At 37.9% G+C, this 20,398-nt stretch overlaps 1 protein-coding gene across 10 annotated transcripts in view; it reads right to left on the bottom strand.

The window, feature by feature from the left end:
- The window catches only part of LOC106869993 (adenosylhomocysteinase-like 1), a 426,079-nt gene that overhangs the window by 14,625 nt on the left and 391,056 nt on the right, over positions 1 to 20,398 (bottom strand). For all 10 annotated transcript variants that reach the window (XM_014915943.3, XM_052966153.2, XM_014915942.3 and 7 more), the window contains 5 exons: positions 17,003 to 17,097; positions 14,998 to 15,096; positions 9,085 to 9,153; positions 8,476 to 8,554; positions 5,917 to 6,037 (listed from right to left, as the gene is read on the bottom strand). In XM_014915943.3, coding sequence (XP_014771429.1) covers positions 5,917 to 6,037; positions 8,476 to 8,554; positions 9,085 to 9,153; positions 14,998 to 15,096; positions 17,003 to 17,097 — 463 coding nt within the window. The remainder of the gene's footprint in view (positions 1 to 5,916; positions 6,038 to 8,475; positions 8,555 to 9,084; positions 9,154 to 14,997; positions 15,097 to 17,002; positions 17,098 to 20,398) is intronic.

Below are 20,398 nucleotides of genomic sequence, written 5' to 3'. Positions count from 1 at the left end.
TATGTACATATATATAAACTGCAACAGGTGAACCGCGATACAGCAAGGGATTACTGTGTATGTAAGTATGTATATATATATTTTTCATATATATAATAAAATATATATACACAGAGTAAGCGAAAGAGAGAGAGAGAGAGAGAAAGAGAGAGATTCACTCATGCATGCTTTATTTTTTTTTTTCTGGTTTCCTCCCATAGACTTTGGCCATGCTGGGGCACTGCCTTGAAGTGCTTTAGTTGATCATATCGACCTCAGTACTTATTTCAGTCTTGTACATATTTTATTCATCTCTGTTTACTGAACCACTAAGTCATGGAACATAAAGGGAAGACAGCATAAATACGAGCACAGCCACACACCAACATCTATGCATGTGTTTGTACTAAAACCAGTTCAACACTGTCAAGGCTTCATTGCTTTATATGCTTAAATATAGGAAAGAGGTCCTTGTTCTTGTTTTTACTGCTATACTTGTCTTGTGAGAGAACTGTAAAAGGTCATGGAATTGGCAGGGAAGAAAGTAGAAAATTAAATTTAAGAGTAAAAAAACAAGAAAAAAAGAGCAAATAATAAATTTTTTGCAGAAGAAACCAGCTATCCAGCTTCTTGCCTTCTCTATGAGACACTGATATCTATTCCAAAAGTTCAATGATCAGAGATTACCCCTATGTCACAAGATGGGTATAATATGAAGAATTTACCGAAGTCTCCACAGCAGGATGAGACAGACAGAGTTATAAAGAATAACATTATATGAATGGTGATGTCAAAACAGACTGAAGATAATATTTTAGGAGTCTTTTTTTTTAGTATTTGTTTTATTTTTATTTTTGGCTGGAAGCTTGAAAGATTAAATATTGTTGCATTAATCATAAACATTTGCATTTTGGGTGTTATGATGCCAACTTTTACGTCTAACCAATAATTAAATCAAGTCCTTCTATAAAAGACTGCAGTGTACTTTCAAAGTAAAAGAGAACAACTAAGTCAGTTTCCAAAACATTTTCAAAAATGATTAACAAATTCAACAGAATCACTGTCTAAACAGTTTAGTGAGTGACTGCCAGTGGAATGAGTGGGGTATTCATGTGGTTATCAAGCCTGCTGGAAATAACAGCCAAATATCCCTCAAATCAGACTTTGAAGGACACGGAGAATAATGTAGTTTTGCATATTGCTAAAATGACAACAGGGTAGGATATCTTTTGTCATTTGTCTCCTCAGTCAGAGCTTGAGCAATAACAAATAATGAGGATAGGTTTATGACGGAAAGAAGGCTTACAGAAATGGCTTGTATGACAGAAAAGAAGTTTATTGATATGCAAAACACAAGTGAAGACGCCTTGTCTCAAGACTAGCATGAGAAAAGGAAGGTTTATGATTGCGACTAGCTGAACAGGAAGAAAGCTTTTGTTTATGACTAATATGGCAAAAAAAACGCAAGCGTATTTCTATGACTAGCACAACAGAAGGAAGACATTGATATGATTAGCATCACCAGAATAAAGTTTATGATAGGCATGATTGAAGAAAAAAAAACGGAAAGAAGTATTATGTATGTGAGAAACATGATGAGCGAGACACTGGCATGACAGCAAAACGCCTTATTGAAATGATCAGTATGACAAAAGAAGAGTTACTTAATGACTAGAGTACTAGAAAGGGTTTGCTGACGTGTTTAACATGACAGAAAAAGGGCTTGTTAATATTGATTTCAATGTTATAGATTTAGAGGAAATGGTCAACGAAATCTAACAAGAAATATATTATTTGTCCCTATAATTTGTAATTGGCTGGATATGGTTAGTCTGCATCACTCCTTTAAGGAGCATAGGGGCCCTGTTTCCCCAGTTACTCTGGCATACATATTCCTCCTTAGATGGGACCCCTGTCCGTCCCAGGATTACTAATTTTTACCAGCTGAGCAGACTGGAGCAATGCGAAATGAAGTGTTTCGCTCAACAACACAATGCATCATCCGGTCCAGGAATCGAAACCACAATCTAATGATCATGAGTCCAACACCCTAACCACTAAGCCATGCACCTCCACTTGTAATTAGATAAAGTGAATTATAACATCTGTCTGGGGTTGGCATAACCATGGGGTTTAACAAGTTTGTTTTCTAACCATAGAGTTCTGGTTCAATTCCACTGTATGGCATTATGGGAAATGTCATTTACTCTAGCTTTGAATTGACCAATGCTCTGAGAAAGGAATTTGGAAGACAATAAGCATGAAGAAGCCCTTCTGTATATCCATGAACATCCATTTTTCTATGCTAGAATGGGTTAGAGGGTTATATGGAATTTGTCATAGCAGATTTTCAATAGCCAGATGCCTTTCCTGCCGCCAAATGTGTGTATGTGTGAGTTACATTTCATTCCTTTATGTCAAAGGTAACTTAGCTCTTCAATAAACAGAGATCAATAAATAAGAAGTGATATAAATGATCAGCTGAAATGCATGAAGTTGGTGTCACAGCACAGTGATATCCCAGTGACTGAAACCAGCTAAAAAAAATAAATAAATAAATAAATAAAAAATATGGCTATGACTTCTGTCTGAACCACTGTCTGCAGTGTAACTCATCTAATGTAAATATATGCTTCATGAATATCCAAACACTTATATTATTCTTTAAATGTTGTGCCTCATGAATATTAAGTAGGTATATTATTTTTCAATAACTAAGCATTATGAATATTAAGCAGTTATACTATTTTTTAAATATTGTATCTCATGAATATTTAACACATTCTTTAATGTTGTAACAAACATAAAGACAAAGCCACGAAGCTTTCATCTGTCCTCCTTAGTCTTAGTTTAGTTTTAATTAAATGACTAGTATAGGTGTCTGTGCTTACAATAACACCATCGTAACCAGCAGAGAAACTGTGAAGTGAATTAGTGGAAATTAAGTGGTAGGTCATCATCGTTTAACATCCACTTTCCATGCTAACATGGGATGGACGATTTGACTGAGGACTGGTGGACCAGGAGGTGACACCAGGCTCCAATCTGATTTGGTATGGTTCTCTACAGCTGGATGCCCTTCCTAACACCAACCACTCCGAGAGTGTAGTGGGTGCTTTTACGTGCCACTGGCACGAGGGCCAGTCAGGCGGGTACTGGCAACGGCCACACTCAAAATGGCGTATTTTACGTGCCACCTGCACAGGAGCCAGTCCATCGGCACTGACAACGATCTCGCTCGAATGTCTTTGCACGTGCCAGGAAGGCACGTTGGTAACGATCAACTTACTCTGAAATATTTCTACTGTTAGAGGTGAAGCTAATTTTTTAAGTATAGGAATAAATTGGTTTGTTATGAAGAAGAGAAGTTGAACATTTAGAGATCTCTTTGTTGGAGAGCTACCGTATTTATTTGTGCAGAAGTTACACTGTTTTAAGACTTCATTTCAAATAAAGAAAAAAAAAAAATGGGGTGTGACATACACAAGTATGCTTAGTTTTGATTGTAGTGAAGGCACTGTGTATAACAAAGTACTTCATCATTAACCCTTTAGCATTTGAACCAGCCAAATCCAACCCAAATGTTTTGCCTGTTTTATGTTCAAACCACCAAAATCTGACCTTTACACATAACCTACAACGTCATTTTAAAAATAAACAACCAGATCATTAAAATCTCAAAGCTATGAGATAATGCATGATTAAATCAAAACGATGTGAATAAATAAACATTGCATTTGACAGAGCAATCTGAATGCTAGAGGGTCATGGTGTGTTTTTAGACTTAGCATAACTGCCACTAGCAAACTAAGTTGTCTGCCTGCTGACTTCATATATCCCATCCCTCAGATGAGCAGTTTCTGCTAATTTTTCTGTTTCGTATGTTCCTACAGAACCCATTTTGACACATGGGTCTTCAATATCAATTTTCTATTGATTTGATCCAGAGTTATTCATACCATTTTCATCATCATTGCTATAACAATTACTTTTCCATGCTTGCATGTTATTATTATCATTTAACATCCATTTTCTATGCTGGCATGAGCTGGAAAGTTTCACAGGTGCTAGCAAGCCAGAGGGCTGGACCCGGTTCCAGATGTCTGTATTAGCATGGTTTCTACAGTTGGATGTCCCTCCTGATGCCAACCACTTAACAGAGTGTACCGGGAGCCTTTTATGTGGTACCATTTACATAGCAGTAGCATGTGTCAGATGAAATTTCTTGAAGTAGATTTCCTATAGCCAGATGTCCTTCCAGTTGCTAATCACTGATTTCCCCTTATGGCCAGACATGTTTTTGAGGAAGACTGGAAACGAACGACACCACTTGCATGGCTGTGATAACTATTTACATCTACCATGCAATGTCTACACCAATGAGATACAAATGAGCCAACAGTTTGCACCCAAAAGTACAATGTTTCGGAAAAGGCAATCTATTTATCTACCCACCTCCCCAAGCACCAGACTGGAAGCAATTATGAAGCTTGCATAGGTCAAATGGAGTTTATTGAGGCAAATAAATTTTCTACAGCCAGATGCCTTTCCTGTTGCCAACCCTCACCTGTTACCAAAGAAGGTAATATTTCCCCATTGCAAGTCATGCTTAATGGAACATTCGAAATAAACAACACTGCTTGTATGACAATGATACTCATTTAAAACTTTCATGTGATGTCAATACAAGGAAACAAACATAAACATTCTCAAACACACACATATATATACATTCTTATATATATATATATAGTTTACTGTTGAAGTCAGAGGTGCAATGGCCCAGTGGTTAGGGCAGCAGACTCGCAGTCGTAGGATCGTGGTTCCAATTCCCAAAACCAGGCGTTGTGAGTGTTTGAGCGAAAACACCTAAAGCTCCACAAGGCACCGGTAAAAGATGGTGGCGAACCCTGCTATACTCTTTCACCACAACTTTCTTCCTGTTTCTCTTGTACCTGTATTTCAAAGGTGCCAGCTATGTCACACTCTGTGTCATGCTGAATCTCCCCGAGAACTACGTTAAGGGTACACGTGTTTGTGGAGTGCTCAGCCACTTGCATGTTAATTTCACGAGCAGGCTGTTCTGTTGATCAACTGGAACCCTCGTCATCGCTGTAACTGACGGAGGGCCACAACAACAACTGTTAAAGTAGGAAGATCAACAAAGGAAGTACTCCATCATCATCATTGTTTAACGTCCGCTTTCCATGCTAGCATGGGTTGGACAATTTGACTGAGGACTGGCAAACCAGATGGCTGCACCAGGCTCCAATCTGATCTGGCAGAGTTTCTACAGCTAGATGCCCTTCCTAACGCCAACCACTCCAAGAGTATAGTGGGTACTTTTACGTGCCACCGGCACAAGGGCCAGTCAGGCAGTACTGGCAACGGCCAGGCTCAAATGGTGTTTTTTACATGCCACCTGTAGAGGAGCCAGTCCAGCGGCACTGGCAACGACCCTGCTCGAATGTTTTTTCACGTGCCAGTAAGGCAATGCTGGTAATGATCATGCTCAAATGGTGCTATTTACGTGCCACCGGCATGGAAGCCAGACAGTTGCTCTGGCAGCGATCACGCTCAGACGGTGCTGTTAGCACTCCACTGGCACAGGTGCCAGTCATCAAATTTGGTTCAATTTCACTTGCCCCAACAGGTCTTCGCAAGCAGAGTTTAGTGTCCAATGAAGGAAAGGTATCCAATAATATATATATATATATATATGTATGTATATGTATGCGCATTCATTTTCATCCACCAAATCCACTCACAAGGTTTTGGTCAGAAGAGACTTGTGCAAAATGCCACACAGTGAGACTGAATCCAAAACCATGTGTGTGGGTAGCAAACTTAAGCATGTAGCCATACCCGTGTCTATAGAAAGACTACCAAAACAAAAATAAGAATGTCATTTAATTGAAGAAAGAGATGATCACTCACCGATAATAGTTTGGTTTAAATGGACCAGCTTTATTTAACCCTAAGTACCTTGCTTGTTCATCAGTAAGTTCAGTCAGATGAGCATCAAATGTTGGCAAATGTAAACTGGCTACATATTCATCTAGAAATTGAGGGAGAAAAAACGAATTTAGTTCAGTTTTGTTAAGAGGTAAACAAATAAAAAAAAAATGATAATTGCTAAAAATACAAAATCAGAAAAAAACAAACAAACATGCTCAATGATGACAGAACAACCAAATGATTCCAAGTTCAGATCTACTGCATGGCACCATGAGCAAGTGTCTTCTACCATAGCCATGAACCAACCAAAGTCTTGCGAGTGGATTTAGTAGAGGGAAACTTTTCTACTCTCGGCACAAGGCCTGAAATTTTGGGGGAGGGGGCCAGTCGATTAAATCAACTCCAGTACACAACTGGTACTTAACTTATCGACCCTAAAAGGATGAAAGGCAAAGTCGACCTTGGCGGAATTTGAACTCAGAATGTAAAGACAGACGAAAAACTGCTAAGCATTTCACCCAGTGTGCTAACGTTTCTGCTAGCTCACCGCTTTGCAATAAGTAGATGGAAATTGAAAGAAGCCTGTTGCATATATGTGTGTGTATGTGTTTATCCCCTCCAATGCCACCACCACTTAACTCATGTTGGTGCATTTACGCCCCTGTAACTTGGCAATTTGGCAAAAGCGACCACAAGAATAAGTATCAGGCTTCGAAAGTTCCAGCATGGCCGCAGTCTGATGACTCAAAAACATAAAAGATGTTCAAATAAGTCTGTTGAGGAAACGGTTCTACAACAGTTTCTGAACTAAAAGTGTTAATTTCAACATGCTGCTGTTAAAAGCTGATGCGTAATAATCCATTTAAGGCCACCACTGCCACCACCATTCATTGTCAGTTACAAGCATCATCATGACCAATATCTCCACCACTATTATCATCAACATCATCACAACAACCATCATATATCTGTTTTATTTATAAAAATTATCACCCTCTAAATCAAAGTAACTTTTTATTGTTTTTATTTTTCTGTTTTGTATGTCAGACTAACAAAATAGTAATGTCACTTGGCCTCCAGCCATTTTACATAACATTTCACACACAGTGTGTATGTGTGTATATATATATAGAGAGAGCAATTTGTTAATGGTTATTAACAAAAAGGTTACTATACTTTTCATGGACAGTGACAGTAATCGGATGTTTATAAGGTTTTTCTGTGTATGTGCACAAACATTAACATTTTAATATCCCCCAATTGAAGAACTTCATGTTTACAAATGAAAAGATAAAGAGAGCATGATGAAATTAAATTACTTTCAACACTGAATATCTTATTTATTACTGTACTGGAATGAAAAAGATATATTTGCCATGGCTCGCATGGCATTTATTTGGAAAATAATAACAATCATCATTGTTTAACACCCGTTTTCAATGCTGGCATGGGTTCGACGGTTGACTGAGGTCTGGACAGCCAGCGGCTGCACCTGGTTCTAATCTGATCTGGCAATGTTTCTACAGCTGGATGCTCTTCCTAACACCAATCACTCCAAGAGTGAGGTGGGTGCTTTTTACGTGCCACTGGCATCGGTCATGTTTGGATAGTGCTTTTTATGTGCCACCAGTACATGAACCAGTCAGGGGACACTGGCATTGGCCATGTTCAGATGGTGCTTTTTATGTGCCACCAGCACAGGGGCCAGTCAGGTAGGCTTGGCATCGATCATGTTTGGATGGTGCTTTTTACGTGCCACCGACACAGGAGCCAGTCAGAGGGTACTGGCATCAGCCACGTTTGGATGGTGTTTTTTTACATGCAATGTGCATGGGAACCAGTCAGGTGGTACTGGCATCAACCACATTCAGGTATCCTTTCTATTATAGACACAAAGCCAGCCATTTCGAGGGGTGGGGCAGTCGATTACATCAACCCTGAAATGATGAAAGGCAAAGTCAACCTCGGTGGAATTGAACTCAGAATGTAAAGACTGATGAAATTCCACTAAGCATTTTGTCCAATGTGCTAACAATTATGCCAGCTTGCCACCTTAAACAATAATGATTTCAAATTTTGGCACAAGTTCCAGTAACAGCAAGGAAATTAACCATGTGATGGACTGGCATACCAGCCAGGGGTGGAGAGAATGTTGCAATCCCAGTCATTTATATAACACAAAAGTCAAGCTAAACTCTGGCTTCCTGAGTTTTGAGGCTCATGACTGACCTGAGTCAGAAGAAGTGCAGGACTCATGGCTCTATTTAGGGCCTCCAACATTGATGGAAGGAAGAAGGTTATCCCGAGACTAAAGATCCCACAATAGAATGAACCCGCTAAAGGAACTCAAGGACCAGTTGACAGTGTTAAACTAAGTGATGGATTAAGTCTAAATTTAAACACTGAGAAATAAAAAAAAAAAGGTAGAGGAGAGGCAACATATATAAGGTTTGCGTGTGTGTGGTGGTGGTGGGGACTCAAGACCAAATCTAAAAATAAATTGAAATAGAGATAAAAAGGTAAATTGAAAATACTGACCCATTTTCTTTGGCAGGAGGTAGACATCATCTTTGTACCGACCAGAAGGAGCATTGTAGAGCTCTATTAAAGCAAGTGCCTGTAAAAAAGAACATGAAACAAATGAGGAACTGAAGAATACTGTGAAGAAGGCTGAACCAATCTTTACGAATACAAATAAGTGTATTTAACATGTTTTGCAAGCATATTCTTTTCTGCTCTAAGCTCAAGGCCCAAAATTTTTGGAGAGTGGTGAGGCCAGCCGATTAGATTGACCCCAGTACAGAAACTGGTACTTAATTTATTGACCCCAAGAGGATGAAAAGCAAAGTCGACCTCGGCGGAATTTGAACTCAGAACATAAAGACAGATGAAATACTGCTAAGCATTTTGCCTGGCGTGCTAACATTTCTGCCAGCTCGTCTTACTATATGCTTGTTTTGCAAGCATATTCTTAACAGGGCTGGACATGCGTGGATGCAATCTCACTTTAGTTGCCAATATTTTAGCTTAAGAAATTAGCTATCTAGAATTGGCTTGAAGCTATCATAATTACCTGTAAGACTCAAGACAAAGGCATACAACGGAATGGCTGTGATATGATGAAGAAAAAAGCGATGATATACTAACCTGTGTTGAGGCAGTTATAGACACCACAAATGATGGCACACTTGAGCAGCTTAAGTTAACCAATCGACCCTGAAAATAAAGACAGAATATTTAATTAAATATCTGGGGAGAAGATATTGTAGGCAGTCTCTTATCACTTTGGTACTGTGCATGTGCATGTATATAGCACTGTTTCTTTGTCAATAAGATCAGAAGAAAAAGTCAAATTCAGTGAGAGGTAAATACCATTTAATACAGGAATTGTATGAGCTACTTCAAGTTTCATGCTTGGATACAGCAGTAATAGGATGGACTTATATTTGAACCTGAATGATTACTGGATCCTGCACAATATGCTACACAAGTCCATCTGATTACTGTGCAATTTATGCATGGGACTTGAAATAGCTACAGTAGAAGACACTAACCAAAGTGCTGTGAAGTGGGATTGAATCCAAGACTTCATGGTTGGGAAGCAAGCTTATCAACCACAGAGCCAAACCTGTGCCTAATTGTCAAAAGAACAAATCTAAATTGGGAAATAGCATTGAACACTTAAGATAAGGTTTAACCCCTTAGCATTTAAACCAGCTATATCAGACTCTCATATTCTACCTGTTTTATGTTCAAACTGGCCAGATATGACCTCTTACACCTACCCTACAATGTCATTCTAAAAATGAATTATCATAAATCTTAAAGCTACAAGACAATGCACAATTAATTGTTTTTTTATATGTGAATAAAAACGTATTACATTTGACAAAGTAATCTGAACACTAAGGGGTTAATATTGCTAAAGACACAATTATTCATATTTGGTAAATGGTCTCAGTTCCAGATGCACACTGACAGAATTTCGTTTCCATACAAGCATGGATTAGCTGAATAAATTAGAGAGGCAGTGTTTTACAATAAGAAACTTTCCTTGTCACTAACTCTCATTTTTTAACCCATTCATGCCGATCGTCTGTTTAAACTGATCCTTAATTTACAAGGGCATAAAACAAATACTTGATACAAATTGGGATTTATGTATGAAACATTCTTAATGCGTATGCAGTCTGTATCAAACAGATTTCAATGAATTTTTTTTCAGTTATTATTTAGGTCAAAATAATAATATCTGAATTTTCAGGCAATTTCATTTACTAGAAAAATTTCGGCAGGAATGGGTTAAGTAAGGCATATTTTATTACACACATTTTCAAAGGTCTGAAGTCAGCAGCAACCTCACTGACCATAGTTCAGTGACTTTTAGGGGAAATGCAAATACAGAACACACACACACAATCAGGTTTCTCTCAGTTTCCATCTCCCAAATCCATCCCACATGGCTTCAGTCAGTATAATCACTTAGGGACATTTCGATAGAAGCAAATTGAAGAAGAATGTTCAATGCTCAATAAACACACAGGAAGCTATACTTTAATGAATTAAAAATGTAGTCCATTAGCTTTTTTTTTTTTTTAAAGAACCATTTAATGTATTTCAAAATAGCAGAATTTAAGTAGACTGGCCTTTATTCCATCAAAACTTACACTCAGTATGGCACAATGCCACTTGGCATCAATAACCGGTCAATTCTACAGTCCTTAAAGAACTCTGCTGGCAGAACACCAAATCAATAATTTACATAATTTTATATAATCCTTCTACATCAAAACACAACTTATTGTATTTTTTTTTTTCAGATTAAGATTTAAAGAACACCACCAATGAAAAAACACAAATTTATTATTTACAACAAGATTTATTTTATTTTGCATGTAAAGAAAACCCCCTACAAAATCCTGTTTCTATGCCAGTTTACCACACCATAGTGTTCTGGGAAAGCTCCCTACATGATGCCAAGTGATAAAGGACACTGAATGTTCCAGACTAGGCGAGACAAATCACTCCAAAGAGAGTAAGAATGATAGATATTGGTATTTTGCTATTTAACACCTCAAAATGGAGTGAATTGCCAGTCTGGGACATAGATACAATTGGTGTGAAGTCTATTGTCACAACAGATTCAACAAATAGACTTCACACTATTTGCATATATGTCCCAAACTGGCAATTCATTCTATTTCCAGGTGTCAAGCAAATGGTACCAAAGGGCTACAACATAGTAGTGCTAATTACTGAGTAAGTAGAACATGAGACTTAAATTTCCAGGTGCAAGCTCTATATTGGACAAATATATATATTTCCAGCAATGGTTCTGATGAAGGTATCATTAGTTTTCTTCGGTCCTACAATTTACCTCAATTGATCAATAGACCAACTGAGTAAACTTATCTATAATGACTACTGGAAACAGCTGTAAGCCAAATTTGCTATAACAAAGGAATTATATGTAATGACCATTATTTTAACTTGTCTATTATATATATATATATATATATATATATATATATATATATGTATGTATATATATCAGAGGCGACTCCAGGTTATCAGTGTCACTCAGGCTCATCACAGACTCCGCATAAGACACATACCTGCATGAAGAATTTCATGTCTTTCTGCTTTATTTCTAGCCCCAAATGGCCTATTTTGTTTTTTAATATCTAACACTATGTCTTTCTCCATTTCTAAGATAATGGTAAGAATTAAGCAACTCTGCAAAACACAACTAATCTTTACACACAGACACACAGAATAACAACAATCAAATAACAACAGCAGAATGCACAACAAACATCAGTGATCTGACTCTTGCCTGTACTCTTGACAAGAGATGCCAGTTAGTTTTTTACACGTACCAGGTTCATTTGTATTAGCCTGAGTTGCTAAATAATTTTTTCATTCCATTGAGAATATTGTAGAACGGAAAGTTTCCATTGACTGGAATTTAAATCCTAATCTCTATAGAAATTTATTGTTTCCAGAAAACATTGAATTTGAATTACTTTTAATTTTTATGATTATACATAACTCGGGCTGTAATTTCTGAGCCTGAGTGAGGCGTGTGTGAACGATGTCGAGAGAACATCTACTACAAACAATATTTTTTGACAACTGCCAGATGCTGAATGATAATAAATGAACTGCGACCAGGCTTAATAAAAGGAGCCCCAGTTATTAGCTGAAATTACATACCTGAAGTCAGTACTGGTAGAAATTAAATCAGCTTGCAAATACACGTTCACTTTACTAAATTTATAACCGGTCTAAGCCCGATAAGCCTGAGTGCCGGAGTCACCACTGATATATATATATATAAACTCATAATCCTTCTAATGTCAACTTTTCCATGCTCACTTGTTTCCAAGTGAAGGAAAAATTTCCCTGCAACCAAACTTTTCTTTCCTTTTTTTTTTTTGCAGAATATTGAATGAAAACGATGCTGTTCACAGTCTCTATGACATTGACAATCATTTACAACTATCATGTGATATCAAGACAAGACACAAACATTCATACACACATACCTATATATATATATATATATATGTACATACATACACAATGAACTTCTTTCAGTTTCTATCTACCAAATCCACTTTCCCAAAGTGCCAAGTAGTGGAAATGAACATGAAGCCATGTAGTTCAGAAGCAACCTTCTCAATAACACAATCATGCCTGCATGTAAATTTTTATATATATATACACACACGCACACATATATATATATATATAAATTTACACTGTGTCATTGATGTCATCATGACTTGTTTGGACTCTGTGTGGAAAATTTTTCTTGTATTCCTTACAGCAGTTTCTCAATGCCTTCATCCAGTACTTTCCTGTTGCACTTGGTTCCATGTATAAATCCTGTCGTCTTTGATTCTTCTTTTGTCATTCTCTCTCAGGTGGTCTTCAGATGAGCCGACTTCTTTTCCTCTCTGGATTCCAATTCAAGGAATGCCTCACCAAGTATTCCCTTGATCTTCTCAACATATAGTCCACCCATCTTCACTTGTGTCTTTCTATCTGCTGGCGGATGGATTTCTGCTTGACTTTCTTTCCAGAAGTGTTTGAGTCACAAAATTTCTGGATAGCAAATGCTTAATGTTTCCAACGTAACTGTTTGGAGCTTTCTGAGGATATTCGTGGATTAAAAGGAAATAATTTCATTAATCCTAGCTTCCATGTTTAAAAATTCAGAACAAGAAAAACAAAAAAAACTGTACAGTTTTGTTTTTTTTAAAAGATGAACATTTTCTCCTTTGATGACTGGAATTACTTTAAGACTTATCTCTGAGCAGCTTATCAATGAACAAGGAGAGAATACACCATTTAGTGCTTATCTTATATAAGGAACCATCAACGTTTAAATTGCCATTTCCCTGCCAAGGGATGAGTGATTTAAATTATAAAACAGGTTTCTGAAAAGCGTTACGGCAGTCAGTTACAACCTCAAAACTACAAGAAGATGCAGAAGGATAAACTGAGAGATGCTTGAGTAAAAAAGACAACATAATTGAATAAAACTAGAGAAAATAATTCTCTTAAGATTTGATAATGGACAATTAATAGTGTACAGGTGCAGGCATGGCTGTGTGGTTTAGAAGCTTGCTTTGCAACCACATGGTTTTGGGTTCAGTTCCATTGCGTGGCATCTAGAGCAAGTGTTGTTCTATAAGAGCTTCTGACTGACCAATACTATGGGAGTCAATTTCATGGACAGAAATTGTGTGAAAGACTGTCATATATATATATATATATATATATATATATATATATATATATATATATATATATATATATATGAACACGAACACCATACTTTGGCCACCACATGGTGCCATCCTAAATGTAAACTTTCACCTCCGAAACGTGGACCATACTCTCAAACCCACAAATGTAAATATAGCACGTATTTATATGTAGGCAGAATATGAACCAATGCTTGAATCCACCTTCATCCTAAGCTTGCCACCTTACTGTTCTTTTACTCTTTTGTGTATTACTGGTACATGTCTGTATTCTTACAAATGTTTTAGAATAAATAGACATAATAGAATGTCTAACAGTTGATATATGTCATTTCTGTATTCCGTTCATTTTCTTTTTGCCATATATATATATATAGATATTTATATATATATATATATATAGATCGTTGCCAGTGCCCCTGGACTGGCTTGTGCGGGTGGCACATAAAAGACACCATTTCGAGCGTGGCCGTTTTCGTGTGGGTGACACGTAAAAGCACCCACTACACTCTCTGAGTGGTTGGCGTTAGGAAGGGCATCCAGCTGTAGAAACTCTGCCAAATTAGATTGGAGCCTGGTGTTGCCATCCGGTTTCACCAGTCCTCAGTCAAATCGTCCAACCCATGCTAGCATGGAAAGCGGACGTTAAACGATGATGATGATGATGATGATGATGATATATATATGGAGGTGATGACAAGTGACCGAGGTCTTTGGCAATATGCTGTGTTTAAGAAGGCTCATCAAACCAAGTGAAATCATAGTTGTGGCCATTGCCAGTGTCATGTAAGTGGCACCTGTGCCAGGTGCCAGTGACACATAAAAAGTGTTAAGAATGGCATTTAGCCGTAGGGAACCATGCCAAATGAGAACAGAACTTTGTGCAGCTCTCCGGCTTACCAGTTCCGGTCAAACCATCTAACCCATGCCAGCATGGAAAGTGGACGGTAAATGATGATTATATATACATATATATATAATGTGACAATCAGATGCTGCTGCACATCACTTGTTGCAATGCACTTTGCATTGTTCTTAGCCTTTCAAATATGCCACTGTGCTGGCTAGATGAACAGGCCAACATTTCCCCTGGTCGAAAGGGGAAACATACATATATATATATTGAGACTTAACCTGACACCCCACGGTTGTGAAGCAAACATCTCAACCACACCAGCACACCTGTGCTTATACAAGAAATTTCAACAAAGCAACTCAGTGGAGCCAACCATCTCTAACAAAGACAAGAGTGTATATTTATAGACACCAAATAATCTCTCCTTACCTCAGCCAACAATACAATACGTTTTCCATCAGGCCAAATGATGTGATCCACTTGTGAGCGTACCTTTTCCCATGTCAGCTCTGGGGTATGCAGGCTACCCTGGAAGAAAATAAAAAATCAACAATAATTACCTTTGCTAATAAGCAATTTCTATATTTTTCACTTATTCAACATGCTACTCTTCAAGAAGGACATTAACAGGACAATCATGCTTGGACTAAGTTTTATACTATTTTCCTCATCTAACCTCCTCCAATGCCCCCTTCCCTCTCAAAAGAGATTTTTTTTTAGTTTTGCAAGAACTAGGTGAACCTGTCAGTGCAGGTGCCACTTAAAAGCACCTGGTCCACACAGGAAAGTGGTTGGTGTTAGGAAGGGCATCCAGCTGTAAAAACCTTGCCAAAACTGACCTCGCCTGTGCTTGTGCCATGTAAAAAGCACTAAGTTCACTCTGCTGAGTGGTTGGTGTTAAGAAGGGCATGTAAAAGTCCTGCCAAAACAGCTACAGAAGTCTGGCGCAGGCTTCTGCTTGGCTGGCTCTTGTCAAACCATCCCACCCTTGCCAGTACGGAAGGTGGACGTGAAACGATGATGATGATCAGTTACCAGATAGAAACTAAGTACCTCTGTTTAATAACAGTTGGTTGATTTATCCAGTTATACTTTACATTATATACATGTGTGTGTGCACATATATGCATGCATATGTGTGTGTGTGTGTGTGTGTGTGTGTGTGTATATATATATATACACCCACACACAAGACCTCATGTCACATGACCCAGTCCCCACTGCCTTAAACCCTTGGCATAGTGATTCTCAACCAGGGTCCATATACGATTTTGCTTTTTCTTCTACAATACACGAAATGCTTTTAACAATTTTTTTTATACAATTTCTAATAATATCTAATCTTAAAAATACAGTAAGAGTTTTTTTATATACACTGAATAGGGCCAAGAGAATGAAATAGGAATCAGAGGGGTCTATAGGCAATAAGTGTTTGAGAAGCACTGATTCAGCACTTAAACTGGCCTAAAAGATGCACAAGCATATCAGAAGCACCTCAGTCACAACAGTGCATTTTCAGGAAAAAAGGTTTTTCTTCCTTCATTGGACACTAAACTCCGCTTGTGAAGACCTGTTGAGGCAAGTGAGATCAAAATCAAACTAAATTCGATGACTGGCACCCATGCCAATGTCGACTCCTTCATTGGACATGAAACTCGGCTTGCAAAGACCTGTTGGGGCAAGTGAAAGCGAAATTGTGATGGCATTTGTGCCCAGCGTCACCTTCCTGGCACACGTAAAGACATTCGAGTGAGATCGTTGCCAGTGCAGGTGACACATAAAATACACCATTTTGAGTGTGGCCGTTGCCAGTACCGCCTGACTGGCCTTCGTGTTAGAGGCACGTAAAAGCACCCACTACACTCTGGGAGTGGTTGGCGTTAGGAAGGGCATCCAGCTGTAGAAACTCTGCCAAATCAGATTGGAGCCTGGTGTAGCTATCTGGTTCACCAGTCCTCAGTCAAATCATCCAACCCATGCCAGCATAGAAAGCAGACGTTAAACGATGATGATGATGATGACGATGATGATGTATTAAAACAAGTAATAGAAGTCCAGATTCGTATATAGGACCTGAGCGAGTTTTTGAAATAATTTTTTTTTTTAGGAAGACAGTGCATCTTATATGCCATTAAATATAAGAACTGAATAGCTTAAAAATATTCATATATCATAATTATTTAATTTCTAAAGTAAAGAAAAACCGTTCGTATGAATTCCACAAGAAATACGAACTTCAATATAATCTACCTTTGTTGGAAGCTACTGAGATTTTTACTCTAAATATCTTCATTGTTTGCTGTTTAGACTAAATCCTCATAAACAAATAACTGGAAAAAAAAAACTAAATATAATACAAATATTTATCAGGTTTCAGACATGAGCTTCCTTTGACTTTAAAAAACAAGAACGTAACATAATATTGTCAACATACCACATCAATTTCTGTGTTGGAATGGCCCATATTACACACAATACAGCCATTTTTCAAGCGGTCAAGATGCTCTCGGGTTACAACATTCTTATTGCCTAGAAAAAAAAGCAAAAAAGATGACAAGAGAATTACAGACATTTTATGTCACCAACTAATTTATATATGTGAGTGTATGCATGTATATATATTATATGCATGCATATATGTATATATAGGAATATGAGCATATTTATATTCTTATCTTTTACTTGTTTGTCATTAGACAGTGGCCATGCTGGGGCACTGCATAAGAATTTTTAGTCAAATGAATTGACCTGGTACTTGTTCAATTGGGCTCTTTTGCTGAACCGCTAATTTACAGGAATGTAAATAAACCGACACTGGTTGTCAAGTGGTAGTTGAGGAAAACACAGATATATACATATATATGACAGGCTTCTTTCAGTTTCCATCTAAATTCACTCACAAGGCTTTGGTTGAGCCAAGGCTCTAATAGAAGACACTCAGCTAAGGTGCCACACACTGGGACTGAACCCAGAACCATGTGGCTGAACTTCTTACCACACAGCCATGCTTGCACGTAGGTGCTATGTATGTGTATAAGTGTGTGTGCACATGTGTGTGTATCAACCTATTTTTCATATACATGCTAAAAATGCGAGCATGGAAACTAATTCTTCTGTAATACGAGAAAGTCAATTGAAGAGCTAGTACAATATTCAGCAATTAACCCTTTCATTACCATATTTCTGTTGAGATGCTGTGTTTCTTTCAATTAATTTTAAATCTAACAAAGAATTTAGTAAAATAACTTAGCTATCATTAAGCTAGTGTAAGGAACATAAATTGTGACTAACATTTGGTAGAAGATTTTAATTCAAAACTTATGAAAAGAAGACATTTGTACTACAGAGCCAGTGGTGATTTTTGCCAGGTTGGTAACAAAAAGGTTAAGAATTATTTCTCTATTATATATTTTAACCCTTTCATTACCATATTTCTGCTGAGATGCTCTGTGTTTGTTTCAATTAATTTTAAATATGACAAAGAATTTAGTAAAATCACTTAGTTATCATTAAGCTAGTGTTAGGAAATTAAATATGTGACTAAGGTTTGGTAGATGATTATTAATTCAAAACGTTTGAAAACAAGACAGTCGTACCACAGAGCCAGAGATGGTTTCAGCCAAGTTGGTATCAAATGAGTTTTAAAAAAAATGATTTGGTATCATAGTCTCTGATAATGACTAGAAACCAAGAGGTAATTCTGCTCTACTAACACACTATGAATCTCTTTGTATATGGACAAGTTTGCGTGTGCATATATCTATGATATCATTTTAATGTCTATTTTTCCATGCTTGCATGGGCTGCATGGAATTTGTTGAGGCAGATTTTCTACACACTGATGCCCTTCCTGTTGCTAACCCACCATTTTCATGTAAGGTAACAATGTTTTCCCCATGCGTAGACACATTTTCACAGACGATTGGAAACAAAGGACATCATCTGTATAATGGTGATGTGCTTTTACAACCATCACCCAAGGCCCAAAACAAGGAGACACACCTACAAATACTCAAAGACATGATCATCATCCTTGTTTGAATGTCCATTTTTCTGTGCTTGCATGGGTCAGAAGGAATTTGTTGAGGCAATTGTCTATGGCCAGATGCCCTTCTTGTAGCGAACTCTCACTTTCAGAGAGTGATAGATAGATAGATAAATAGGCATGCACACATACACTGGACTGAACCCAAATCCACATGGTTGGGAAGTACACTTCATAACCACACACATACCCAAAATTACTGTTGTCAACTTCAGAAAGCAGTTTTATATTCCCCAATCTATCTTTTTGTTGAAGAATAAGTCATGAACCAATGGTGCTTAGAGAGGAAATACAAATTTGGTGGTGGATAATTAGCATCATTATAAGAACGACCATGAAATTTAATTTACGCCGTTAAAAGGTTAAGTTATATTTAAACTAATTTTTATTAATGACTGCAATATGGTAATGCTCATACACAGTTAACCATCGTTGACAACACCACCACCACCACCATTACTGTCATCATCACTGTTTCCTGTCCACTTTCCATGTTGGTATGGGTTGGACGGGGGGGGGGGCAATGAGTTGGAGGACAATTTCTAGCACCGATGTCTTAGTTTTGGCATGGTTTCTGCGGCTGGATGCTCTTCCTAATGCCAAATGCTTTACAAAGGGTACTGGGGGCTTTTACTTTTTGTGGTCCCAGCACCAACAGTAGAGCAAGCGAAGCAACCATATATACCTATGTTCTTAGCACTATACTGGCAGCTTTTGCATCTTACCATTTCCATCGTAGTTCCAACATAGAATTTAGTTTTAAGAAGAAGCAAAAACTCCCAGTATTAATTTTATTGGTTTCTTTCGCCAAACTAAGTTACTGGGGATGTAATGTAATTGTTAGTGCTAGCTCTAAAACCTATAGGAAATCTGCAGAAATAAAATAAAAAAACACTGCTAACACAGAAGTATGAGAGAATTTTGACTAATAAACCATTAATAAACTTAGTAGTAGATTATGGTAGCATAACAAGACACACTGTCTTTACCAGAAATATATACATGCCAGTTGTCAGGAATGTGTTTAATATGTAAAATTGGATATCCAGTAGTGCTCAACTGGTAAATTTAGTGGGTATTTTAGCAATGTAAAAAGCACCATTCGAGCATGGCCGATGCCAGAGCTGCCTGACTGGCACCCATGCTGGTGGCACATAAAAAGCGCCATGTGAGTGTGGCCAAAGCCAGTGCCACGTAAAAAAGCACCATTCGAGTGTGGCTGATGCCAGTGGCATATAAAATGCACCATTCGAGCGTGGCCAATAAATTGCACCATTCAAGTGTGGCCAATGCCAGAGCTGCCTGACTGGCACCCATGCTGGTCACACAAAAAACACCATTTGAGTGTGGCCGATGCCAGTGGCATGTAAAATGTACCATTCAAGCGTTGCTGATGCCAGACTGGCACCTGTGCTGATGGCACGCAAAAAGCACCCACTACACTCTCGGAGTGGTTGGTGTTAGAAAGGGCATCCAGCTGTAGAAACCTTGCCAAATCAGATTGGAGCCTGGAACAGCCTCCCAGCTCAACAGTTCTCAGTCAAACTGTCCAACCCATGCCAGCATGGAAAGCGGACGTTAAACAATGATGATGATGACGATGTTCATTGATGGTTTTGCAGGTTAGATGTGGTCCTGAAGAAAGAGCAAGAACTCCCGAAATATGCATATACACTCATTACCTATCTTTCTGTCTTGAGTCACATTGTTTACATTGACATATTTGTATATAAAATGTAACTTTCAGTGCCAGCTCTAAATTCTATAGAAAACTTGTAGAAATAC

This window comes from Octopus bimaculoides, chromosome 3, assembly GCF_046866305.1.
Source record: "Octopus bimaculoides isolate indiv1 chromosome 3, ASM4686630v1, whole genome shotgun sequence".
In the NCBI taxonomy this organism is placed as follows: Eukaryota; Metazoa; Mollusca; class Cephalopoda; order Octopoda; family Octopodidae; genus Octopus; species Octopus bimaculoides.
The sequence above is the reverse complement of the archived record's forward strand: the minus strand, read 5'-3'. Positions and strand labels throughout refer to the sequence as shown.